This window comes from Ambystoma mexicanum, chromosome 12 (assembly GCF_040938575.1).
Source record: "Ambystoma mexicanum isolate Mex_15411 chromosome 12, UKY_AmexF1_1, whole genome shotgun sequence".
In the NCBI taxonomy this organism is placed as follows: domain Eukaryota; kingdom Metazoa; phylum Chordata; class Amphibia; order Caudata; family Ambystomatidae; genus Ambystoma; species Ambystoma mexicanum.
This window is the reverse complement of record NC_090936.1, coordinates 518107501-518135496: the sequence shown is the minus strand read 5'-3', so window position 1 is coordinate 518135496 and position 27996 is coordinate 518107501. Positions and strand designations below refer to the sequence as shown.

General features: G+C 46.1%; 1 protein-coding gene across 2 annotated transcripts in view; it reads right to left on the bottom strand.

Annotated features, from left to right (window-relative positions):
- Positions 1-8316: 8316 nt before the first annotated feature.
- Positions 8317-27996, bottom strand: part of BRAF (B-Raf proto-oncogene, serine/threonine kinase) — a 1813806-nt gene continuing 1794126 nt past the window's right edge. For both annotated transcript variants that reach the window (XM_069628802.1, XM_069628803.1), the window contains 2 exons: positions 10676-10829; positions 8317-9138 (listed from right to left, as the gene is read on the bottom strand). In XM_069628802.1, the coding sequence (XP_069484903.1) occupies positions 9116-9138; positions 10676-10829 (177 nt within the window). In that variant the 3' untranslated portion in view covers positions 8317-9115. The remainder of the gene's footprint in view (positions 9139-10675; positions 10830-27996) is intronic.

Below are 27996 nucleotides of genomic sequence, written 5' to 3'. Positions count from 1 at the left end.
TATGCACAGCATGGGGAAAGTTTAAGGAATGTATGCAGGGCATGGATGCCAGGAACCCCCACCTGGGAAAAAACAGAAAGGTGTTCCAATGAACAGGGGAGGAGAATTTGATACTTTAGGATTAATGAAAGGGGGGAATGTTGGGATGGAAAAAAAAACTATCCACCCCTCCCCCCCGGCGCTTTCAAGTATGGAGAACGCCTGGAGAATGCCATACGAGATGATATAATATATACAAGATACATAGGGGAGAACCATCTGCACTCTCGGGCCACATATACAGGCCTTATAGCGCTTAGAAATAGATGCATGGCCCTAGAAAAGCTTACAGCCCTTGTCTCCATTTTGTATTAGGCCTCTAACCCACACCCAGTCAGTTCGGAACCAGCTTCACACCACTGACTCGACCCCAACACCTTTGCATTCCCCGATAAGCCCACGACCCCCGGTCCCAACCCCAATCAAGTGTCCTTGTGATGGTGGAAATGCATTGGAGGGAGAGGGCCTCCCTGTCCCTGTCCTGTACTCCTTTTTCATTTATGTTCTGTGTTGTTTACTGCACAGTAGTCCATGTGGGACTCCTGGCAGTGAAGCTCTTCCTCTTTTTGGTCGTGGTGAACAGACCCTTGGGATACCCTTATGGCACTCATGGGTGGGGTACAAACCTGTACCCCCTAGTGTATGTTTTTGGGCCCCTGTGGGTGGCCCACATAGCAGGATATGGGCTGGTGGCAGCTCCATGCTGAATTTGACAGGTGCTCACAGTATCCTCCTTTTTGTGATACCCAGGCCCTGCCCTAGGAATTAGTGGATTCCTGATCAGAGACAAGATGGCCCCTGTGGTCTCTTTGTTTCTTTTACCCGTTACCTTGGTTTCCCAAAGTCCTGGGAAGCCCTGACTCTGACCCTTCCCCTGACTGGCTGTTGGGTGGAAGTTCCATATATGGTATTGTGGGGGAAGTCCAGGCCAGACTGGCTGGGGCCTTCCGAATGACTGTATGTTGTGGGTACATCCTTGGGGTGGGACCTGGGTGAATGGAGTGTGTGACAAATATACATTTCATGTTATGGGTGTTTGGTTTCTGGTGTGTGACACAATGAATGAGACAGCCTTGCCCGAAACTGGTATGAATGTAGTGTGGTGTGGTGTGCTGAAAGTCTGGGTACTTGCCCCAATCCACATTCCTTGTGGGTGTCTGGGTGGAAGTGAATGGCCTGAATGCACTGTGAGCCTGATTGGCTGCCTGCCTGCATGAATGCCCTTCTGAATGAATGGTTCACTGACTAGAATCGTTCAGAAGCTGAAGTCGAAACTTGATGCTTAACCTTGAAGCCCAGCTGGAAGAAGAAGGTTTTGCTGCTGCTTACCTTCGACGCAATCCGAAAGCTATCGTGTCTCCAAGAACTGATCCAAGAAAGGACCTGGCTAGGAGACCTATTCCCAAGCTACGAGGGACCATCGTGCACCAGTTTACCATCACCAAGGCTCCCTGGAAGTCAGTCCTAGAAAGGCTGCCGACCGGAGACGGGGACCGCCGAGGAATCTGAAGTGAAGCACCAGGACGTCAAGGTCGTCGACGACCATCTCCGTCGACCGAGGTTCGGAGGAATGCTGTAACCTTGTCGACCGGAGCCGCAACGCTCCATTGCCTTAGACACTTAGAAATCAAGGACTCCCTTGCCAGCACCATCGGCCGCTTTGTCCCGCCAGAGAAAGTCGAGGCCATAGATGCGCTGAGGAGAATCCGCCAGTGTGTTTTCCGCCACCCGAAGTCCACAAAGACACTGACGAAGATCCGAAAGCCAGCCGTGGTAGAGACCCGGTTGTCGACGCCAACGCCCCGGCGAACCTTGCTGGGCCTACATTCTTCATTGACTCATCTTTGCAGCAACAAACTCTTGTCATCGAGCTGAAGCTGCTGTCTCGATAACATTGTTCACATTTTCTTTGAGGAATCTCGACGACACGTGGCTCCTGCCTTAAACGAGTCCACTCAAGAGGGATCTGTCGATGACCATTGAAGAACCCTGCTAAACCAGGTACATTGGGGTAGTGGGACCTTTTCAACAGGAAACAAGACCGATTTAAACATATATGGACTGGGCTTGTTGATCCACTTTATTTACAGGTTGTCCAGGTGGGGGGATCCTCACACAGAACTGTGTCTGGCGATGGGGATCCAGTATTCTGCCATTTGTTTAACCCAACTGGTCTTACTCCATATGTCTATTGTTGATTCACTTTACTATTTGATTTGTATGCCATTGAGACCGTCAGCAGTTGGTGCATTTTAAAGAAGTCAAGAGTTAACTGTGGTACCACATAGACATTGTACATATTTACTATTTTTGTATTGCCAAAGCACAAGGTGTGTTATTGATTGTGTATATATTCTGAACCTTATTCATATAAAGAACTGTGTTATCACTAACAGTGTGTGGACATTCCTTTGAAGGGGGGTTGGGGACTACACTGTACTTAAGAACCAGCATTCCCTGATAAGCCCACGACCCCAGGTCCCAACCCCCATCAAGTGTCCTCAGAAGATCTAAGTATGCGCGACCATATTTCTCTCAAACAGCAACACATGCCCCGCGTAACACGAGGAAGAATAAATTAAAGATCAAAACCCCAGGGGGGGGGACCTTCAGTGCGGGAACAGCGGTATCAATGAAGTCTTGAATGTGTGGGTCGGCATAACTGTATTTTATCCTCCCTTCCCCCTGGCACCACTTCCCACGCCGCCCAGCTGCCTGCCACAATGAGGTAATATTCCGGCCTAATATGTTTAGCTTAGAAACATTGTTTTTATGTGCGACTTGACCTTCTCTGCAAGGGTGAGCCCAGCTGACCCACATGTATCCTGATTGACAGAGAAGTAAACAATTGTAGCCTGGTATCCCCTATGGAACAGGTCCCTGTGTAGGGTCCCGCCAATCGGTGACAAAATGTGCCTTTTTAAACTGATTTTTGTATCCGGACAGACCAGAGCGCTCTCAAGCAGCAGAGTCCTTTGCTGGTTTTTGTATTCTGTACAATTAAACCTTGTTATCCTTGCAAAGCTATCTCCTGGCCCATTTCCCTAGTGGGTTGTCTTTATTCTGAAGTGTGCGTCAAGAGGTCTTGCCTTCAAGATTTACTCTCTACCAGATTAATGAAGGTACATATTGGGCCTGCATGGATTTGCAGTTTGCTCAACACCAGCTTGTTGGTGCTGGGTACTACAAGACACCTACTGTGAACCTGCCCACCACACGTTCCGAAAAACCTGGCTTGTGAACCCCATATGAAAGAGTGTGGGGTCTGCAGTTTTCTTAACATCTGATTGTTGGTGCTAGTACCTAGAAGGCACCTACTGCAAGCTACCCCACCCCATCTTCTGTAGAATTCTGTTGGTGAAGCTCACTGCAACGGGTGCAGGTGTGTAGTTGTCTGTAGTTAGGTCGTAGGTAGCGGCTCACTACAATATCAGTCTCTGCCGTTTCATCAATCTGGCTCCTGCGAGTCAACAAACCCACTGCCAGTAACCTAGGCATACAAGTGCATCAGAGAATAGGTAACGGACACACCACTTGTAACCTTTGAATGAACTTCCACCTGAGTGATTTCAGGTCCATTCTATGCAGATTTATACTATGCTGTCTAAAGGTGACTGGGGGCCTTGATCAGAGGCTGGGACCACAGAAAGGTTTTGGAATATGTCCCAGATAGCCTAAATAACACAACAGACAGATGAGGTTCAAGGGATTTTATTTTCAATTCAACTGACCCAATGGCTGTCCATCCCTCTCTAAATTAGGAATGGGCAGTCCCACTCTAACCCAGGCATCCCTCAATCCCAGACTGGTACTCGTTTTTGTTAACCCCACTACTATTTAAACACGTTTTTTGGGTGACGGCCTAAAGGAAAATGCCTTATTCTATCTAGACTGCCTGTGGGAACAATCAAGGTGAGACACCCCTTGGGACTGTTGGACAGTGCCTTTTAATCAATCTGGCTACTTGCCTGATCTTCCATGCCCTTCTATTCTTCTCTCTAGATCTAGATATCGCTGTCCCTGGACTCATCATACTCTCCTCCCTCCTACTCCACCCAACATATTTTCTCTCCCTCCCAGATACTTCCCCCTTCTCTTGCTCTCTGATGTTCCCATTTCTACTGCCTATTTCCACCCTCCGATCTTACTCCTTGCTACTCTCTACACCCCACTTTTCCTATGAACTGCCTCCACACCGTCCTTCCACCTTCTTGGACCACCGACTTCACCAGAACAACCCACAACTTCCTGTTTCCTGGGCCCTCTTATATATTTCCCCTCCTCCTTCTATTAGCTCTCCTCTTCTGGTTCCCCAGGCCAATTAATCATGGGAGGTTTTACAAGTGGTTAACAGCATAAAATGGGTTGCAATTCCTGCCCCTTCCTTGTACGCATGTTCGGCGGTGTCTGTCCATAGCGGTCTGCTTTCACTACAGAGAAATGTTCCAGTTCATGCGAGGGCATGCCGGAGCACTTTATGCGTTGTCATTGTTGGGATCTGCTACGTGGCACCATCATAAGTAGTGTCAGTTTTGCTGGGCTGTGAGCACTAAATAGGCGGTAATGCTGCGTGGACCACTCCACATGCTGGAGTTGGTCTGGGGCACGCAGCATGTGTTATCCGACGGTTTGTTGTTCAGCTTGTTCCACGGTACAGTAGCTCTCTGATACATCTCTCCTAGTCCGGCAGCATGGTCAGTCCTTCACCATAGAACACTGGTACTTGCAGTTCCTTTCAAGAAAGAGGCCAAACTATCCAGCATTGTGCGGGACATGTATCGGGTGATCAACAATGGTACTGCTCTCATATATACAGGCAAAAGGAGAAGAACTGGGGCCCTTTCAACTGCCACCTTCCCTCTGAGGTAGGGCTGGCTATGGAGAGTATATTACTTGCTATTTGGTGAACCTTTGCCCATAAAATCTGACTTTATGAAACAGACGATTACTGATACTTCTGCAGAACAAAACATCTGGTCCATGCATATGGTTTATTAGAGCTCTCTGATTCAATTTAGTTTGTTTTGCTCCTGTTATGATACTCTCAGTCTTGTTTTAATGTGCTTATACTGTACTTAGGGCCTCATTACAAGTGGGTGGTATTCCGGTGGTAAATCTGCCGAAATACTGCCCAATGCGGTTAGGAAGCTTCCCCATTTATGTGTAATTTTCCCTCTAGTTGTGTACCCCCCAACTTGTTGCTGCTGTTTAAATACCATAGTCTGACTTTTACCAGTGAAGCACAGCCTTCAGCTGCACTCCACTGGGCTTTCGCTGACTTTAATATGGGGACACTGACATGCCCTTAAAGACAGTCAGTATTGGGAGACTTTGTTTCCCTTAGTCCTTTCCAAATGTTGCAACTTTTCTGCAACAAGTTACAAGTGCGCAATGTACCTTACAGTGCACTTGGATCTTCCTTTCGTTTCCAAAGGCCATAGACTCCCGCAAAGGATTTTTTTTAGGAGAAGTGCAGGTGTGCCATGGACAGGGCTGGTGGCAGCTTATCTTTTCGCTTATTTTTAACCCTTTCTTGCCATGTAAACCGTGTTTACCACGGTTGGCACAGGAAGGTGGCCTGGCTCCAAAATGGCCATGCCACGAGGTTCTTCCTGGGTGCCATAGAGACTAGTGTGCTGCGAATGACTGGTACCCCTGTGGTTCGTGATTGGTCCACGTCTAGTGTGCCTGTTTGTGAGCAGATCTCCCATTGGGTCCTCTTCGCTTTGGCACGAAGGAGATTCTGGATAAGAGAAGGCTCCAAACACCCATACCATCTCGATCTCTTGAGTTCTCACTGAACCTAGGATAGGATCCATGTATCCAGAAACTAAGAAGCCGAGTCGAGGAACCGCTGGTGACACGCTGGAAGGTTTGGCACCATGAGCCCGCTGTTGTCCCGCTGGACCCCTCTGCATCTGATCGAACCAGAATGTCTGCAAAGGCGCTTCAATCCATTTGAATAGTGGGACTAACTCACCTTCATCTAAAGCTGCAAGTAAGACTCTTCGGAAGTGTCCCTGGGTCAACCACTGGGCTGACCAGCTTGGCCAGGAACTTTGCTCTGAAAACGGCGCTGTTTCGAAGAGACCCTTGAAACTTGGTATATCGGTATATCGCAAGCTCGGTCTTCACAGCACTCTCATACACAATTTCATACACTTGGCATACCCAGGTCTGGAATAAAGAGAGAGCGCCCGAACCGGAGTATACGTTGTTACCGTGTCGCCCAGCCGTGGTGACGAACTACGCAGGTGCCTTGCTTCTGTACCCCTCTGTGCCCTGAAGCCTGCTACATTGAAACTGGCCTGATCCATCTACCAGGAGCGGAAAACGTGTTGGTGGTGGTGTTAGTCCCCATTAATTTGACTCTGTACACTTCTGTTCCTCACTAAAACAAAGAATATTCTTTTGGCTATTTTCAAGTCGAATCCTATGGATTTTTCCTCTACGGCTGCTGATCCCGGGAGGGAGAGGCGGTGAGGAACCGAGGTATGCGGGCGTAGTGACGTATTATATATACGTTCAACATCACGTTGTGAACCGACGAGTGGCACTGTCGATTCAAGAGGAGCCATTGGTTGATATTGAGTCGTACTAAGCCCCCTGTCGAAAAGGTTTCCCAGCAGCTGACGCTGAAATGGAATCCATCTGATGAGGAATCTGCGGGAGAATAATCCATAGAAAGAACATTACTGGTAATCAATTTCTCCTACCTTAGGTTGTCCATGTTGCAAAATGTCTATTAAGTCATACAGCGACAACGACCTGGTTGGAGCAGGCAGGCCCAATGATTCCACAATAGTCTTGTGAAAAGTGTCATTCAGAAGTGCATATGGTGCGGCTTGCATGGTCAGGTTTAGGGTTGTATCCAATCCCCTGGCATCTAGGAGATCTGAGACCAAAGCAGGCACAGAGTCATTCAAGGGGGTTAGGAGGGGGGTTATTTCTCTCTCTCAGAATCCCAAGGCCATTTAGCAGGTACACTGGGGCCCAGAGACTTACCTGGAACCAGGATATTTAGAAGGAACTTGAGAGTTTCCCTTAAAGAGGGATGTGAACAACTCTGAAAACCATTCCTGGAGGGCCTTTGAGTGCACTGATTGACAGCCACAATCATTCATATTCGGTTCAGGCCCCAAGCACCAAAAAGCACACAGGATGGGGGTCTGACATGGACATTGTACTCCCGCAGTATCTGCAGAGTTTGAAGCCTGAGGTCCTAGACACTACCAGACAAAATGCAGTAGAAATTCTTTAAAGAAGAAGTCATTCCAAACAGTGTGTTGGGCACATGGAAAAAGGAACTTAGGTCATGGCCGCAGCTAGCTCTATATAAACTACCTATGGCATCACATCAAGAGCTATGGGAGTCGGAGTGGAGCTACATTGTGCTCCCAGATGGCTGAAAAGTTTCCGAAAATGAACGGACATTGGCAATATCTAGTATTGGGAATCTGGAGGAAGAAGAAATCAATTAGAAATATGGGACACATGGATGGAGGGGGTGAAGCACACACAGCAACTAAAATAAATCAGATAGTATGCTATCCTTGAAAGGGATCATCTTTTTGTGACTAAGTAGAGTGCAGAAACACAGCAGACATGAAGGTGTATGTAGCAGCCAGAAAGAGTGGACTATTGTGCAGCATCAGGAAAAATTGTAACGTAAGGTTGCCACTACCCATGCAATACCTTTTAAAAGTGCATAGATTAAGCAAGAACCACCACCTTGATTGCAAATTCTTAATACAGTAATACCATGCAAGAAAATAATTATATAGGTAAAAAGAGAAAGGTAAGGCCAGTTTGGATCCACCCTGTGATATCCTTCCATCTGAAAACAATTTCTTTTCAAGTGTCATAGTATCTTGAACAATTTAAAAAACTATTCCAAAGAAGCAGAGTTGGCTTGAAGTGCATGAAATCCAACTTTGCATAGTGAGCAGCAATGACAGCAGGTGTCCATTGCAGCCATGCAGGTCCAGCTGTTAGTGCATGGTTTTGCATTGTTTTTCCCTGAAGTTAAGCTTAATTTTGTATGTTTACTCCGTTTACAGCTTTCCTTCCCACATATCTAGAATTTATTTTTTGCTCTCTAAAAGGGGTAAAAGGTGCCCTTTAAAACTGGGTCTAGCCTACCATCCTCAAATCATAGAAGAATAACTTCATAATGTATATGCTTTAACTTAAACAGGGTCTTTAGACTAAGTAAAAGCCATGCAGCCTAGAGTGAGCAAACTGTTCAATGAAAAGAAGAGACAACACAATGAAAGATCGCAGTGCATGTCTGCAGTTTATCAGGCCTCAGACTTGGCCGTAGGTCCCTTGAACAGGACTGTTATATCTACAAATGGGCCAGGAAGGACACTGAAAATACAATCACTTGCTACATTTTAGACTTTAGTTTGTTGCTTGACTGATGAGATTTTCCTGACCCATGACCAAAGCAAGAAAGTAGAAAGACTCATCATGGGACAGGAGACAGCGTGAATGTGAACACTACAGCATCTCCCTTCCCTGATGTCACCCCACCACTACCCTAAACCCCTTCATTTTGGGTAAGCTGATCCTGCATGCCAAAATACTCAAATGTCCTGGAAAGGGAGATGCTGCATTTTGTCCAGTGAGTTAGTAAAGAGCAAATCACAACAGGAGATTTGAGGAGTGATTTCTTGCGCGTGATGGAATAGCCTTCCAATGGATGAGCAGCCCCCTTTTTAGTTAGAAGGAGCAAGGCAACCTGCAGACCATTCCAAGCAATTCTCCCAAGCAGTAGCAGCAGTAGTCCTTCCCTTCATGTCTCCATGCCCAACGGTCAAAGTGCATGCCCTGTCCAGCCAGGAATGATGTTGGAGTACACATTGTTTCATGTGTTGGTGGGACACAGTTGGCAAAGTGTTCAAATTCCTGAGGGGTGCCACCATTCCCCCCTCTGCTCCAGAACTGGCAATTCATTCTGCTCCAATCTAGTCATTGGTTTGAGATTTTAGTTATGTTTTAGTGGAACAGAAGAGAGTTCCAGTTCTGAGAGACTTAAGGAATCACAGAAGAAGTGCTTGTTGTGGAGGTGGTGCTACTTGAAGGCTGAGAATTCTCCTGTTGGTAGAACAAGAAATTAGTTAACATCAAATTAACAGATCCTCAAAGGAATCAAAGCTGGACAAAGCACACACAATTTCAGATAAACCATTAGAATGAAAACAAATACGCAAACACACGGACAATGAACATCAATGGACAAAGAAACAAAACATAAAAAGCACAACAGGCCATACCAATTTGACTGTCATTTGATAAAACACTTTAATATTTCATTATTTTGTTTCTTGTGTTGGGGTGTTTCAAAAAAGTATCTTTGAGCCAAAAGAGACACTGGGAAAGTCATACTCAGATGTGACATCAGAGCCAGTTATCCTGAGAAGCTTCTGTGTTTAACTGTCAGAATCACATCACGCATATAAGGTTGTTATGTAATTGTCTGTCTTACAAATTCAGCTTGGCTAACAAGGTCCTCTCACCAATACCCGTATCCTCAGTGCCTAACATCGCTCAAGACTGACAGAGATTCCTCACATCACTCCCGTTTTAACCCAACAACTGTATCTGCAATGTTTCCACAGCACTGAAGTTAAAACAACCTAGGCTTATATGTGGAGTTCCACTCATAATTGCAGATCTCTCTCCGGGTTTCTGTAAGAAGTTCCATTACATTTATATTCCCAAGCCTTTATGTACAGCTCCTGCCTGCACTGCAGTTGTAACCTCTGGTCTGCATGTGAGGTTTCTCTTAGCACCGGCTGTCTTACCACATCTTTTTCTGCATCGCCGCTCACCACTAGAAAGCTCACATCTGAACCATTTCTCTAGTTCTTCTCATCACGGCAGGTCATCACTGCCACCAGGTCAAGTTGAGACTGCAGGTGTAAGAGAAAATCCATCACCTCAGCATTTGATAATCATGCAGTGATCTTTCACAGTTAACTTATTCAACCTTGGAGATTGAAGGTTTAACTGAGAAAGAAATGAGATAGTTAGATAAAGGAAGCTATGAAAACACTTTCAGGGAGCATATTAGTGCTCCTCACTTAAAAATGTTTCTGAATATCTTTAAGCGGTTGAGGGAGAGGGTGGGGATATTCAATAAATAACTATACACATAGTCTGCCCCTGTATAAGGGCTAGAACATGCTTACTTTTCTTCAGGAAATAGGCTGGATTCACAGGCAGTTTTGGACCTCTTAGCCACTAATGTAGATTTTCAATGAGGCACACAGTAAATTGTCATGATGCTACACATTAACAAGTAAACACACAATAATAATTCAAGGATCACACAAATCCCATTTGAGTCTAATGCATAGGAACGTTGAAAACTGGACTCCTTGTGGCCCAACAAGGCTCAGCAGCATGATCAGTAACTGAGGGCCACTTTCTTAGAAAACCTCTTCAGACATGGATTGTTGAGGTATCGGAGCTTTTTTCCATTACTGTTTGGCACTTGTTTTCTCAGGTTTTGCACTGTGAAAGGGGATATACACTGCATCCCTGCAACTTCTGGCATCACAAGAGACTCTTTGGGGTGGCATTAACAACCAACACACGCACATGTAATGTCAGTGTACTGGAAACCCACCATATCCACCTGCTTGGATAGGCGTTTTTGGGGATGCACAAGTGTACAGACTGAAGTCCTCAGTTTGGAATCCTGCCCGGTTCAAGGATGGCTCAGATGCACTGCGGTGAATTTTTGGCAATGATCGGGCCAAGAGCTCAATGGAGGCAAGAAGCTGAAAAGACAGAAAAGAAGTGTTACTAAAGGCCATCTGGTAGAATATTTAAGGGTTCCAATATGTTCCAGTTTAGCATATTGTGACTTATATCTGTGAGCCCTTCAACTCTTATGAGGTTCTCCACACAGTGCACCTTTTTCTTTGCTTCCCAGTGCCAATAGGCTCTTACTTGCCTCAAAACTGGACAAAACGATCAGTCTCTCCAAAATGTCCTCATCAGATATAGGACATTAACACCACCCCACAATCATCATAAAATGAAACCTAGAACAGCAAGAACCCATCCTTACAAAAAACAACACTACAGGACTGATGCTTTCAGCCCGATTTCAGACTAGGACTCTACCAGTTCAACCTTGCCTTGAAAAACAATACAACAACACATTTCAATCTTCAAGCAACTTCATAGGGCATACATGTACCCTCCCCCAACAGACATGCAACCTTACACCTACAATCACCAAATCCACTACATTAACCTCTATAGAGCAGGTCAAATATCACCAAACAGCCAACACCTTGTGGATACCTATGTGATAAACGCCTTACCATATCCTACAGACCAGCTACTCCTTAGGTGATCCAGCAGTTCCAGCTGGGTTCTCATAAAATATAGGCACAAGTATCATTGGCACAAAACATACAAAATAATACTGGCAAATAGGACTTGGCTACTTGGGTTTTACACCTGCCTTTTCCTATACCCCACTACCCCCCTCCCTCCCCCATGCCTTTTTTTGTAGTTTTGCAGAAATATATTTTATTTCGACCCAAGGCACATAATACAACCAACAAATACAACATTAGCTAAATGTAACTTATTATTATGGTATGCATTCTGCAAAGCTCCTTAATATTTCCCCATTAAATGTGTATATCTTCCCTGGGTTTTCACTGATCAGATGATTATTTTAATAATCAGCAGCACTATTCATAGTAATTCATAGTAATCCGAGGCTGGGGGGGTTGGCCAGCCGCAATGTGAGAAGGACGTGACCATTGCAAGCTCCCTACCCGATCCTGTAAAAAGTGATCCTGAGAGTGATAAAGCGAGTCCCTGGGAGTAAACGAAACATATAGCAGATGTGCAAATCCAAGCGGCACACATAGAACTGCTTTTGGAAGCCTGCTGCGATGTGGGGAAGGAGAGCCCAGCCGCGGAAACCCATTGGAAGAAGCCCACAAAATGGCAGACGCTGTCTCCGGACGCTAGGAGAAGGAAAGAGCTCAGGTTGCCAGCAGACAGAGCCCGCAAGATCCTGGGGGAATCTGCACAAACCGTAACATTGCACCGACGAACAACGGCAAGGCAAGCAGTTAGCTGCCGTAACACAAGAAGCGTCCCTGCAGCGGAAGGATCAGGCAATGCGAAGCAGTAGCGGGAAGGAGACGGAGCAGTGCGCATCTCTCCTCTCCCAATCGACCCGCCGATAGGTCTAGCAACAGGACCTCTGCCAGCTGACACCCACACAGGGGCTCACCTCAGACGTACATAACACCGGACAGAAGTCCTATATAATAAACACTTTCCCCTGCCAACAGGCACAGATACAAGCGAGAGAGAAGGAGCCCTAGGAATAAAGGAGCAAGCCGAGGAGCAGCACAGAGGAGCTCACTCTCTGAGCCCTCCTAACAAAACCTTCAGACCGCAGAAGCCCCAGATACACACAGATAAACCCCCCCCCCCAACCCCCGAGGTGGCGGACATAGCACAGGATCAAAATTGGACAGAAAGCAAGACGCACCCCCAAACCCCAACAGTGACCCCAATAACCAGCACGGTTTGCGCAGAAGGCGGCAAGTACTGAGCGTCAAAAGGAGAGAACCACACAGACACCAGTGAGGCTCCATGGCCCCCACACGAAACAGCCAACAGTGGGGATCCAGATCAGAACAGACCAACAACCAACAAGGGCGCATAACTGCCACCTAGCCCACCTATCCATACGACTATACGCAGCCATAAGAGTTGGGACACTCCTCCCTTGGCCCCCAAGATAGACTCATAAGGTACGCCAGAGTCATTGACCATCAGCCGGCGCAGAAGGGCCATTAGACCCCTTGCCATACCTGCAGAATTGGGATAGGTGGACTGCAGCGGAGAAAATAGAGCCCACCCTTTGGCCAACATAGAGAGCAAACGGAACAAGCAGCTCAGGAGTCATTCCCACCAACAGAGTTGTAAGGAACACCATCATTAGGGCAACAAGCTCTATAACTAGCAAGTGCCGGAACAGGAGCCGTAACATTACCAGCAGAGGACCGTCACCCAACTTTGGACTCTCTCTATAAGGAAGTAATTAAACAGAACAGGCGTCCCGCTCTGCTTAGCAAGCCCTAAAGAAGGAACACGCCCGGATGCTGGAGGGGAGAAGAAAAATGGCTACCCAGCCAAAACAAACAATGATAGGCTCCTATGAAAACTGACCAGAAATCAGACTCTGGACACCTGTGAGACCACCCGAGGAGCAGTGAACAAGAACACCAGGATACAGCCAACGAGAACAAGTTCCTCGAGGCAATAGCAGCTATAAGAACATCTATGGAGAACCATATAGGGGAAATAAAATGTGATGTGGGTCTCCTGTGCCAAGATGTGCGTAACCTGGCTGGCAGAGTAGGCGACACAGAACAGAAACTGGAAGAGACAGCATCCACTACAAAGGAACTACAGGCTACGGTCCAGGACCTAAAGTCCAAAGTCTGAATGCCACAGGAGAGAGCCGAGGATGCAGAGGGGCGAGCATGAAGAAGTAACATTTGAATCCCGGGGCTACCTGAGGGGGCGGAGCGCAGTGATCCCACTAACTTTGTTGGAAATGTGCTCCTCCAAGAAATAGGGGCTGGTGTCCTGTCGCAGGGATTCACAGTGGAGAGGGCCCACAGGGCGCTCATGAGAAAACTCCCCCAGGAGAGCCCCCGAGACCAATCATAGCAAAAATCCTTAACTCCCAGGACAAAGAGAGAATTCTAGCCCACTCGAGAGCAGGCGGAGTGATCCAGAGAGACTCGGCAACCCTGGCAATATACCCGGACTATACTATCCAAGTTCAAAAGGAGGAGAGCCCAGTACATACCCATTAAAGACAGGCTCAGAAGCCAGGGTATCAAATACATGCTTCTCTACCCCGCAAAACTAAAGATTCTTTATAAAGGGAAATCTCTCTTCTTCGAAACGCTGGAGGCAGTCAACGAGTGGATGGATGAACAAAACCTGGGGCAGATGTCTGAAAGGCAAGAGGTCCTACACAGAGCCAATATGTAAATTACAAAAGATACACAGACGCATGTAAGAAGCTGTCGACACTACTAAAAGGGGACGATGCAGGCGGGGATCCCGCACTTCTGGTCTCTAAACACTCACGTGGGCAAAGGAACCCCAGGCCTGGGTAACTGGGAAGGACACAGCAATTGGGAACCATTGCCCTTGTCCCTGGTTCTCCTGGACAATTCACCTGGTAATCCGGACGAACTAAGAGCACGTCTTTGTACTCGGCCACCAATCCCCGAGAGCTATCAGGGACCATTGGTGGTTATGCCTCTACGGGATCACACCAGTGGGCACTATGTTAAAAGAACAAGTTTCTTACCAACTGTAACGTTCTTTCGACTGGATGTTCCTGCCACATATTCCTCATCTTGTGATAATTCGTTTTGCCAGCTTTGCTGCATAGGAAACATTTTTTTTTCTTTGGCAGACGGCGCTGTGCTCAAGGTCGTGGCGTCCAATGTCCCTCGACGGGCTCCGTACCGTGTCAACGTCACTGATGGTATAAATGGCTCGAGCCGCGCCCGTTGGCTTCAGTTTTGTTTTTTGACGAAAAACTCGTGGAACATCCAGGCGTATACTGTAACTGATAGGCCCATCGTGAGAGGAAATTGTAAGAAAGTATAAACTATACTGCGGGGTAGATTGGGAGGGTCGATGAGGAATACGTGGGAGGAACATCCAGTCGAAAGAACGTTACAGTTGGTAAATAACTTGTTCTTCGAATGGATTGTGTCCTCCCACGTATTCCTCATCTTGTGATAGACTCCCAAAGCAGTGATCAATTTGGAGGTGGGAGTACTAGTTTTTGTTTTCATGTACAGAGTCAAGTACCGCTCTGGCAAATAGTCCCTCATTTGAGGTTGAGGTATCTAAGCAATAATGCTTGATAAAGGTATGCATTGATGTCCATGTTACAGCTGAGCAAATATCTTTTGCCGGGACTCCCCTCTTCTAAGTCGCAGAAGTGGCCATTCCCCTTGTGGAGTGGGCACATAGCCCATCCGGTGGAGCTTTTCCTGCTAATCGGTAACATTCCAATATAGCTAGAATAATCCAGCTGTATATGGTTTGTTTTGCCACCGCTAACCCTAATTTACTACCTGTGTAGCCCACAAAAAGTTGGTTGTCTTGGCGTAATTTTGTCATTCTTGCAATGTAAAAGCTGAGGGCCCTTTTAGGGTCTAGTCTATGTAATCTCTCCTCTTCTTTTCCCAAATGAGGAGGAGGATAAAATGTTGGTAAAACAATTTTCTGCGACAAATGGAAGTCGGAAACTACTTTCGGTAAGAAAGATGGTTTAACTTTCAGAACTACTTGGTCCTTGTAAAATGTGGTGTATGGAGGTTTACATGAGAGAGCCTGTAGTTCACTAACCCTGCAGGCTGATGTTAATGCCACAAGAAGGACAGTTTTTAGTGTTAAAAGCCTCAATGGACATGAGTGCAGAGGCTCAAATGGTATACATATTAAGAACTTTAGAACTAAATTCAAATCCCAAGTTGGAACATGAAATGGTATTGGTGGATATACATTTGTAAGTCCTTTCAGGAGCTGTATTATTAATGGTATCTTGAAGTAAGAAACCTCTTCCGAGGAGCGCTTAAAAATGGACAGCGCAGCAAGGTATCCTTTAATTGTTCCGATCTGAAGCCCCAGATTGGCTAGATGTAACAGGAAAGAAAGCACCATTGGTGTGCCACATTGAAAAGGGTCCACATCTCTATCCTTGCACCAGTTATTGAATTTATTCCAACGACACCGGTACAAGGATTTTGTTGCTGGCCTCCTGGCCGAAAGCAAAATCTCCATTACGTCATCCGGAAGATCCCAATCCTTGTATCTCAACCTCTCAGAAACCATGCATGAAGGTTGAGCGTGTTGACCTCTGGATGGAGAACCCGACCTTCCTCTTGCGAGAGAAGATCCTCTCTTTGTGGAAGACGTACTGGAGGGCAGATGGACATGTCCAGAAGGTCCGGGTACCACGTCCTCCTGGCCCAATCCGGGGCAATTAGGATCATGGTTTTCCTGAACTTTCTCAACCTCCTAATTACTTGAGGAATCACGGGGACTGGAGGAAACGCGTACAGCAGGGGAAAATCCCAATCCACTACGAATGCGTCTCTCGGAGGAAATTCCCTTGAGCAATACTGATCGCACTTCCGGTTTACCGAGGTAGCAAACGGATCCACTTGAGGGGTTCCCCAAACGGTGAAGATCTCCAGAAGGACTTCCTGAGCTAACTCCCACTCGTGGGAGACTGTGCTCTGCCTGCTCAGAGCGTCTGCCGCCGTGTTCTGCTCTCCGGCTAGGTGAACTGCCGATAGAGAGATTCCCTCTTGTATTGCCCAGAACCAGAGTTGCATCGCCTCTCTGCACAGAGGTAGTGATCCTACGCCTCCTCTTTTTTTGAGGTAGTACATGGCCACTGTGTTGTCCGTCATTATCAGGACATTCTTTCTCTGTACGGAGGGCAGGAAGGCCTTCAGAGCTAGTCTGATTGCCCTTAGCTCCAAAAGATTGATGTGTAGTCTGGACTCCGATGGAGACCAACGTCCGCTGATTGTCAGATTGGTGTGTGCTCCCCACCCCGTGAGTGAGGCGTCCGTCACTACTGTTATCTACTGCTATGGTTGCCAAGAGGATTCTCCCTTGAGGATGTTGTTGTTGCAAGCACACCATGAAGGATCCTGAGCAACTGCGCTCGGGACTTGCAGAAGATCTGACATATTCCCAGAGAATTGGGACCACTGAGGGCTCATTGGAAGGATCTCATCCTCAATCTGGCCTCTGGCACCAGAAAAATGCAGGATGCCATGAGGCCGAGCAAACTCAGGAAATCGAAGGCCGGCAGATGCTGGGCTTTTTGGAATTTTGTTACCATCTGCTGGATGTGGAGAGCTCTCACCTCGGGCGGCGAGGCTTTCCCCTAGGAAGTGTCCAAGACTGCTACGATAAACTGGAGCTGTTGGGATGGTACCATGTGGGACTTCTTGAAGTTGAGGGAGAAGCCCAGGTTGTGGAGGAAGTGGCAGGTGATCGACAAGTGTTCCTGAGCTTGTTCTGGGGAGCATGCTCTGATTAGCCAATCGTCTAGGTAAGGGTATACATGAATGCCACTTCTCCTGAGACTCGCTGCCACAACCGCCATCAGCTTGGTGAAAACCCTCGGAGTGGAGGTCAGCCCGAATGGCAGAACTCGAAACTGATAGTGAGAACCACCAACTGCGAACCTCAGGTATTTTCTGTGCTTCGGATGGATCAGCACATGAAAATAAGCATCCTGAAGGTCCAATGATACCAACCAGTCTTGAAGCTGGAGAGCCTGAAGGATCTGAGAAAGGGTTACCATCTTGAACTTGTCCTTCCTGAGGAATTTGTTTAATTTTCTCAAGTCCAAGATGGGTCTCAATCCTCCGTCCTTTTTGGGGTTGAGAAAATAGCGGGAGTACCAGCCTTTGTTCCTCTCCGCTACAGTTACATGTTCTATTGAACCTTTCTCTAGCAGGGTTATAACTTCCTGCCACAGGAGCGGGTCTGGAATCTTGGTAGAGCTGGCTCCCGGTAGATGATCGTGAGGTCTTTTTAGGAAGGGAAGGCAGTAATCTTGGGCTACTGTCTCCAGTGCCCAAGCATCTGAAGTAATGCCTCGCCATTCTTTCAGATGCTGAGAGATCCTGCCTCCCACTGGTGTTTTGTATGATAAGACCTCAGAGTGATTTGGAGGCGGCTGCAGGAGCGGCTGAGGGCATAGATGCCGTTCCTGAAGATGGCTTTGTAGTCTTTGCTCGTCCACCACGAGTGACATTTCTTCTGCCCCTTTGAAACGCCTGTCCTCTTCCTCTACCCACAGAGGAGTAGTATCGAAAAGGACGACCCTTCCAGGAAGATGAGCCCGAATAGGGTTTCTGAGGCTGTCGGATGGAGGCACTAAGGGACTTTGCTGGCGCTTTCAAGGTCTGTAGTTTTTCCAGGCTCTCATCAGCCCTACTACCAAACAGCCTCGAGCCATCAAAGGGCATGTTGAGAAGCCTGGTCTGTACATCTGGTGCAAACCCCGACTTTCTCAACCACGCAAATCTGCGTAGTACTGTGCTTGATGCCATGGATCTGCTAATACTATCAGCAGTATCCAGTCCAGATTGGAGGCATTCCCCCATTGCCACTTTACCGTCATTGACTATATTCAGGAAGCCTTCCCTTTCCTCGCCTTCCAGAATATGCTCAGCCGCCGCCGAAATGCATTCCCACAGGGTATGTGTGAACCTGGCCAGGGTACAGGTGACATTGGTAGATTTCAAGGCCATGCTACCCGAAGTAAAAATCTTACGAGCCCAGGCATCAACCTTTTTATCCTCCCTGTCCGGAGGTATGGTTGGGTATGCTTGCTGCCTGGATGTAGTAGCTGCCTGAATAACCAAGCTTTCTGGAGTAGGGCATCTACTTAGGTATTCTGGGTCAGAAGTCGAAGTTCTGTACTTTTTTGGGAGATTGCCATCTACTGCAGCAATGATATCAGGTTTTTCCCAGTTTTTCTCAACTGTTCTTTGTAATGCCCGGTGAAAGGGGAGAACCGGATCTTTCCGGGGTCCTCAGACTATAATATCCGTCATATCATCTTGTTCAAATGTAGGGGAAGCTCTTCCCCAACCCATATACTCAATCACCCTACTCATCAAATTCCTATACCCTGAGTCTGCATGTTCTGCAGGGTCAGGTGCCGCAAACTCCAATTCGGGTGATGTGTCTACACGACTAGCAGAATGCAGAGTTTCAGATAGGTCTCTCATTTTTGTTTCAGGATTTATGAGTTCCTTTGGAACTTGTCTAGTTCCATATTTTACTCCAAGAGGAGTGATCTCCTCATCATCTGAACCAGATTCTTCAAAAATTGAAGACATGGACTTAAAGAAGTCCGATCTTGGTAAGGGTGTAAACCTTTTCTCTTCCTTCTCATAATTTGTCGAAGAAATCGGTGTTTTCTTCGAGGTAGTCTTCGAAGGAGTCGAAGGAACCTTCGACACACCCGACGAAGCCTTCGACAGAGGTGTCGAGGATGAACCAGGCTTCGGCATCGGAGCTGTTGGCACCGAGGGCGTCTATGAAATTGCACCCGACTTCGACAATTTTTGTTTCTTATGAGGGATCGGAGAGGCACTCGATCCTCGAGGATCTCTCGACGACTTGTCGAATAGAGATCTATGGGTACTACTAGGTTTAAGCGTTGTAGTTCCCGACTTCCCTGCGTCGTCCAAAGGAGCAACCGGGTCTGGTTTTTCTGAGGTTTCTTCGAGGGGGTCAAGGCCGCATACTCAAAGACCTGCAACATTCTTTTTCTAAAGCTCTCCCATTTTGAAGGGGAATCCGACCTAGTCGGACATCGAACTAATTCTGTTGACAAATCGGACGATGATGATGGAGACCTATGTCTCCTCTTGAGCTTTTTTGAGGAAGACGAAGAAGATCGTCTCTACCTGCTTCGAGATCGGGATCTCTTCGAGTGTTTTTTGTGTCGTTCCGATTCCTTAGAGTCGGACGACTTTTTATGTTTTTTAGATAAGGCTTTCGAAGAGCCCTTCGACGCCTCCCGCCCCACCGCTAACTTACTTTTCCTCTCACGGAGGGCCTTCTCTGTCATAGACTGACAGGAGCCACAGTCGCCGGTCCGATCGTCTGAGCCCAGACACCACAAACAGATACGGTGGGGATTGGTGATGGACATCTTCGATCCACAGTCATTACACTTCTTAAATCCCGTCTTGGGAGTCGAAGCGGTCAGAGAAGAAGACATTTTCTTGACAGAAAATCTCAAAGCGCGCCGTTCACGAGAGCGAAGCAATCGGAAAAACGGAACTGAAGCCAACGGGCGCGGCTCGAGCCATTGATACCATCGGTGACGTTGACACGGTACGGAGCCCGTCGAGGGACATTCGACGGCACGACCTCGAGCACAGCGCCCTCTGAAAAAAAGCTTTGCTGCATTTTTCCAATGCAGCAAAGCTGGTGAAACGAATTATCACAAGATGAGGAATACGTGGGAGGATACAATCCACTTGAAGTTACGTTTCTGTTCAATTGTTAACAGCAGTGTTAAGGTTATACCACGGTCGAACCAACAATCGATACAGAAACTATACAGGAACCTATGGGTCAATATCAAGATCAGAAACAACTGAGATGGTCCCTCAGAGACCAGAGGAAATAATGAACAACAAAAAGAAAGTAACACTCGGTGCGAACCACAAGGCCAGAGCCGCTCACCCGATGGAACAGATAAGCTTCAAGACAATGCATAGAGACAATCGAGTAGGCCCACGAGAATGGGATGGGGCGATAACAAAAAAAAAACCCTGATGACGGAGGCCGTAAAGATCACCACGTGGAACGTTCGTGGCCTCAACAACTATATCAAAAGAATGAGAGTGAGGCATACCTACTTCGGAAAGGGATCCATATTGCCCTGCTCCAATAGACACACTTAACACCAGCCAAATAGATACACATACTTGGAAAATGGAGAGGCAGAGGGTTTGGCTCTGAATACTCCAACTACGCCAGAGGAACAAACACATGGGTAGCACCCTGGGTACCGCTTCAGATACTAAACACCCATTCAGACCACGAGGGAAGAGTGATCCTAATTCATGGATTCCTGGAGAAGAAAGATTTGTATAATCAACACTTACAAACCCAATCATAATGCTGCAGATTTCTACCACTCATTATACACCACCCTGACCCCCTACAAGGGTATGACATGGATCTGGGGGGGGGATTTAAACTGTATACTGGATCCATTGCTAGAAAGATTTGACAACACCCCCCCCGTCCAAAGCTTTGAACACACTAACGCAGGTCCAGGAGGAAATATGGAGGTGGATACTCCGGGACAAGAAGGAATTCTTGTATTTCTCGAGTGTATACAAGATCTATACAAGAAAAGATCACATATTTACGGGAAAGGAACATCTGGGGAATGTGGTGGGGGCCTCATATGAAGGTAGGACATTATCGGACTACTCACCCATGATACTGGAATGGACACTCTAACCATCCTGCCCCCATACCCACCTGGAAACTAAGAATCACTCCGAGACAGTAGTTTCAGGGAGGAACTAAGGCACCAAGTGGAACAGTACTTTGAACACAACCTAGGCAGTGTAAAGGACATGAGAATAGTGTGGGATGCTTTTAGAGTTGTACTAAGGGGGGCAGCCATAGCCAAAGCTGGCGGGGTCCAAAAAGACATAACACGACAGGTAGCGAAGATAGAAGACAAGATTAAAAAACTGGAAGGGTCGGGCCCGGCAGAAGAGGGAATCAAAGGCAAACTCATAATACTCAAACAGCAGTGCCTGGAGCAGTGGGATAAATTGGGCAACTTTAGCTATGCAAAATACACTGAGAAACGTAATGGGCAGGGAGACAAACCAGGCAGACTCCTAGCCTGGCTGATCCGGGATACAAACACCAGGGAAGAGGTGGTAGAAATAGCAGATGAATGTGGGAATCTTTGGAGATCACAGAAAGAGATAAACAACACCTTCAGAGAATTCCATCATAGCCTCTATGAGGACAACTCGGACTCCAGGGAAGCAGAAATTCTAGAGACTCTAGAGGACATAGGTTTACCTATGTTAACGGCAGAGCTGAAGGAGATGCTAGATGCACCTCTGATGATAGAGATACAGGAGGTTATAGCTGCACTGCCTACCAGGAAAACCCCAGGACATAACGGCCTCCCGGCAGAGTTCTATAGAGAATATACTGACCTGATAGCCCAAATGCGTATGAGAAGGGAAGACTACCTGACACAATGGAGCAGGCAGTGATACTACCCATCCTAAAACCCGGTAAAGACAAAAAATTATGCAAATCCTTTAGACCAATAGCACTCATAAACCAAGACACCAAAATCCTTACTGCTGTCCTCGCAAAGAGGCTTAAAAAAGTAGTAACTACATTAAAACACCCAGACCAAACGGGATATGTCCCGGGCAGAGCCATCACAGAGAACCTTAGGAGACTTCAGGCAATCATTGACAGAACACGTAATAGACCGGAGGGTTGCGCAGTAGTAGCATTAGATGCCATCAAAGCATTCGATTCAGTAAGGTGGGAATGGCTATTCGCCTCTCTGGAACAGTACGGCATGGGAAACCATTTCATGAGATGGATATGCATGCTCTACTCTAAGACGTCCGTGAAAGTACGTACTGGAAAGCACATCTCGGACCCATTCCCGATCCGTAGAGGTACTAAACAGGGCTGTCCCTTGTCACCCTTATTGTATATCCTAGCACTAGAACCCCTAGCAATATACATGAGAAACACTTTCACCGATATGGGATTGAGAGTAGACGGGATTCTGCATGTCATATCCCTCTATGCAGACGACATGCTGCTCTATATAAAACATCCAGTAACCTTGAGGCATACCTAGAGGTACTAGAAAACTTTGCAACGCTGTCTGGCATATCGATTAGTAAAACAATATCCTGCTTCTTCCCTCTAGCGGGGTCGATAGGAGTGGAATAAGACCATCTCCCCCGCCTCGGTCTCCAATGGAAGGCCCATACCTCACGCTATCTGGGTATAAACATATGTCACAAGATTAGGGAGACCCACATAAAAAATACACAAAGCAAAAAGCATCCATAAAATTCTGGGATAAACGGTCCCTCTCTGTGATGGGCAGAATCTCCCTTGTGAAAATGATATCTCTCCCCCACCTACTGTATCATTTTATAAATATACAATATCTCATACCAAAAACCTTCTTTAAAGAGCTCAATTCGTTACTGAGCCGTTTCATATGGGAAAAGGCTGAAGAAGAGTAGCAATGGAAGCACTGACCAGAGACTACACGGAAGGCGGTGTATGCCTCCCGCATTTTGAACTTTATTATCTAGCTGGGCAGCTCCAACATGTAACAAGCTGGCTGGCAGACACAGAAACAATAGTTCGTGCCCTAATGAGCTCCAAGATAGCCCCTTACCTCCTAAGTGAAGTGCTATGGCTTGGAAAGACTAGAGTCGAAGACCCCCCCCCTCCACTCTTAAAACTAGGCAGACAGATATGGTTGAAAACCAAGAAACTACTGAAAGTAGTAGAGCCTTACTCCTCACAGATCCCACTAGCGGCCCTACATGGAACCAACAGAGAACACCTGAAACACAGCAGGAAATACTGTGGGGAAAAAGGGATAATCACAGTAGGAGAACTGTGCCCAACAGGTAAACCACTAGAATTCCAGGAACTAGTGGAAACACAAACTACACAAAGGCCAATACATAACATACATATCCAGAAACTGAAAACCCGATATTAGGGCTATTGTATGATGTGGCCGAAAGGGAGGACACATGGTATCTAGGATATACCAGGTACTCCTGGAAATAAACCCCAAAGACCTATACAGAGGGAAACCCCCTTGGGAAGCGGAGCTAGGTAGAGAAATCACAAAGGGGGAATGGTCTAGGGCAATTCTTTACCAGAAAAGGGTCTCAAGAAATGCCAGGCTGAAGCAGATCCAATTTTACATACTTCACAGGGCGTACATGACACCTCAGAGAATTTCACAATTCCCAGGAGCAGGAACAAAGGGATGCCCAAGGTTTTGGTCCTGCCCAAAATCCACAAGTAATGTCAGGAAATCGAACAGCGCCTGCGTGACAAAGGGATAAAAGGCCAGGAATGGTCAGCGGAGGCATGACTCTTGGGGCTATACAAATACCCACGGAAAGATAGAGTAATGAGGAGTCTGATCGACCTGGCATAGATATTAGCCAAAAGGAGAATAGCGATGACCTGGTTAACGGAAGATGGTCCGAGAGTGGAGACATAGTGGAAAGATTTGAAAAGATGGTCTATAGCAGAGGAAGCAATGTGGTATGAGGCACTAAGAACAGGTAGAAGTGAAAGCTCTGCCTCACCTGATGACAAACCACCCTGAACCTGGCTCCTGATGCACACACATTTCCAGGAGACTATGCAAAATGTACACTATCAACACCTACTGCCTCTCACCCAGACAATGGTCAGAATGACCCAAGGAACACATACTCCTGCAGAGACAGTTTGTAGTTACTGTTTGTATTGGGGTTAGGCTGAGAATGGGAGGGAGGTGGAGGGGCAAGAAATGCCAGTATCCTAATATCTTGATGACAATCAAACAAATGTTGGGAAGGAGCCTAGTACTTTCCTTCATTTCCAAACTTCCCAAGCACTTTAAAATGAGGCAAGACTTATGTTAACTGTTTTCTAAGCACTACAAGAGTCCGGGGGGGTGTAGGGGAGGGAAGGTCACTAAATAAATGAAAATAGTATTTAAATATAAAAGATGCAAATAACCATTAGCTAAAAACACTTTCAAATGTTATTTTGTGTAGTTTAAAAGCTCAAAGCACGGAAAAACAGCAGAATCCTATGTGCCATAAAGAATGCAGCCTCTGCCAAGAATAGGCTACAAGCCATTGTGTGGGGCCCGGCTAGCTCTAGCAGAGAACACGAGGTAACCTGTACATTTTGTAAATTGTATGTCATTGTTTTTGCCTTCTTACCTGTTCCTGCACCTACCCATGTATATACCTGTAAACTACTGTACAACACTGTAACTAAGCTGAGAATATCCTTGTTGCTCCTGCGTCCTGATACCCTTGGGTCTGGCACGCACTACAAATGAATAAAACAAACAAACAAACAAGCAGCTGTTCCTGTCCATCACAAGCCAATGGAGACTAAAAAAGATTCAAGGCACGACAGAGTATTATGGGAAAACAGGGTTTTTTTGTAGAAATTACTGGACCAGATCAAATATAATTTTATTGAGTGAAGTGTTGAGAGTATGGCTGGAAGATGTGTTTATAACATAGCAAATGATGCTAAGCAAAAGCTACAATCTATTCCTGCAGAGGCAGCATTATGTTAAGGTAGCCTGTCCCAAACGGAACCCAGCCACGCCAGAAGGAAGAACTGCAGCATCCCCTGAAAGGCACGAAGGACACTTTTGGATGAGCTCTGCTGGTATCCAGTAACCAAGTCAAGAGTATTTAAGCTCCAGGCCCAGCACCAGTCTTCAGGACCTAGGAGCGGTTGAGGGACCGAATATACCGCTCTAGAGCAGTTCTTTGCCAATCCTCACTTCTGTACAGATTAAATGTGTTATCCTTGCAAGATGAAGACTCCTATCCTTAATTCCATTGAGGGGTGAATTATTAATCTGGTGTGAGTGTGATCTGGGTGTAACCCAATATATTTAAGGGGGTACATGTATGGCCTGCCTTTCACAAGTTTTTTTTTTCTCTTGTCCTCTCTGGTCTCTTTTACTTTTCTTTCTTGGGTTTCTTTACACTTGTGAAATTCAAATAAAAATATATTTAAACAAAACTGTAATATGCTCTATTGAGTTAGCAATTTTCAGAGGAGTACCCATAGTCAAACATGAAGGAAGGTGGTCTCTTTCCCAGCTATTATTCACCTTTAGCTATATAAGGTGGTCATAATCTAATAAAAACATAACATGATTCAAACAATCCTTACCTTTAAATCTCTCTTTAATAGGTATACCATCCATTAACCTAGCACTAACCATACACATGTTAAACGCTTAGCTGAACCATTCTAGACCACACACATTGCCCCCCCACCTTCCCCTTCCGCCCCAATGGCTTTACTGAAGTGGGCATACCCCAATACATCAAATAGGGACACATCCTCATCCCCTCTATCCACGTGAAGGCATTGGGTGTTGAATTTATCTTCTAACAGGATTTCATTAGTTGGAGTATTCCTCACAAGGTTTTCCATTGAGCCACTCAGCTCTTTTTCCAAAACTGAGTCATTTTGAACAAGTTATTGCATTGCACACAGAGCTTTTTCAAATAAGCTCCTGAGAGACCTTCAAAATAAGATAAGATTCAGAAGCATGCCCTGACAGAATTCTGAGATGTACAATTTATGATTCATCGTCGTATGAAAAGAGATATTTAGTGGCAACACATTCAGCCTATATGACCTTACAATATAGAATGTCCTAAGTGAGACCTTGAATCTTTTGTCTTGGCTCAGGAAATCCAAAACAAATGGTACAGAATACTCGACAGTAGGGCAGCAGTGTTCGATGACATACCAAATGGTACAGAATACTAGACAGTGGGGCAGCAGTGTTCGATGACATACCAAATGGTACAGAATACTAGACAGTAGGGCAGCAGTGTTCAATTACATTTTAAGAGGCATACAGTGCTATGGTCATGTTTAACCAACCTCTGGTATCTGAATCACTTGTCACATTATATTGATTGTTGCACTTTAATAATTCCAATCAGCCTTTCAATCACATCACGTTAAATTAATTTGTTGTTGTTGCCTGCTTCCAAGCAAGATCTTATGTCCTCTCCCTGTCACTTGGCATTGTTTTGGGGTCATGTCGTAGGTAGGTTGTACTATTCTGCATATGAGAGCGCCACTGGACGTATGTGACTTGTTCTACATGCATGACCAACTCCAAAGAAAAATGTACTTCACTGCTCATGACATGTTGCCATCTGGGCACCAGATGCAGTTATGATTTTAATAATTCCATTTTTATTATACCGCACAAGAAAAAGAAATATGTGGCTTTTTTCAATATAACCTGATATTCTGATAGAAAAGAAAGGTTAGTATTTAGTGAAAATCACAGAAGGCAAATGAGCAGTGCTGTACAACTCAATATTACATTAGTGGAAGAGTCAATTAAAGAGGGCCATCTAGGCATGTGTCTTTGGTGGGGGTATACACCTTCATACTTCTAAAACATAAAAAACACATTTCTAAAATGTATGTATATCTGTGCTCCTACTACATATTTCCAACATTTAAGTTCTAAAATAGTTTTTACACAGTGTTTGGGTGTAAAACAAAAGACAAAACCCTGTCTCACCCTAGTTCTAAGAGGGGTTTCCTTGCCTCAAATAATAATAATAATACGAAGCAGTGTGTCAGGATGTCAGTCTAAAGGAAAGAGTCCACCGTCCTGTGTCCAATACCTATTTCCGACCCTTACACAATATATACACAACTAAAGAAAAGGTTAGGACTTCTTGATTCAGAAGAATGATTTCTTCCTTCTGGATGATAGCCGAAAAAATGCACTTATGGGTGATTCAAAATGAAATGTTGTTAAGGGATACACATCAAAAGTCTCAAAAAAGGTTCACTGGGTTGAAGTTCCAATAAGGTACATAGAACAAAGTCTAGTATTTTCACAATGTCCAGAGAAGAACCCCCTCTCCTCTTGATTCCACAAACACCAGGCAGTATATCTCCCTTCCCCTGGTCTTTTCCCCAATGCTCCCAATAATGCACATAGAACAGATTCATCTTATCTTCACTATATCAAGAGAAGGACCCCCTCCTCTTGATTCCTTTTTACAATGCCCACAAACACTATGGGGGATAGGTCTCCCTTCCCCATGTCTTTTCCTGATTCTTAACAGTTTGTACCCGGTTCACTATCCTTCCAGGAATTCTTGTTGTCGGGTCCCAGACCCCTGTGATATTGGATTCTCTCTCTTTTGGGTTGAAGACCCCTTTGGCTTGCTGCTTTTAGGTCCCAGACTCCTTTGGTACTGTACCGGTTCACTAGCCTGTCAGGTATATTTGTTGTCGGGTCTCAGATCCCTGTGGTATTGGTTTCTCTCTCTTTTGGGCCCCAGGCCCCTTTGGTTTCCTGTGCTTGAGTCCCAAACCCCTTTGGCTTCTTGCTCTCGGGTCCCAGACCCCTTTGGCATCTTGCTCTCGGGTCCCAGACCCCTTTGGCATCTTGCTCTCAGGTCCCAGAACCCTTTGGCATATTGCTCTCGGGTTCCAGATCCCTTTGGCTTCTTGCTCTCAGGTCCCAGACCCCTT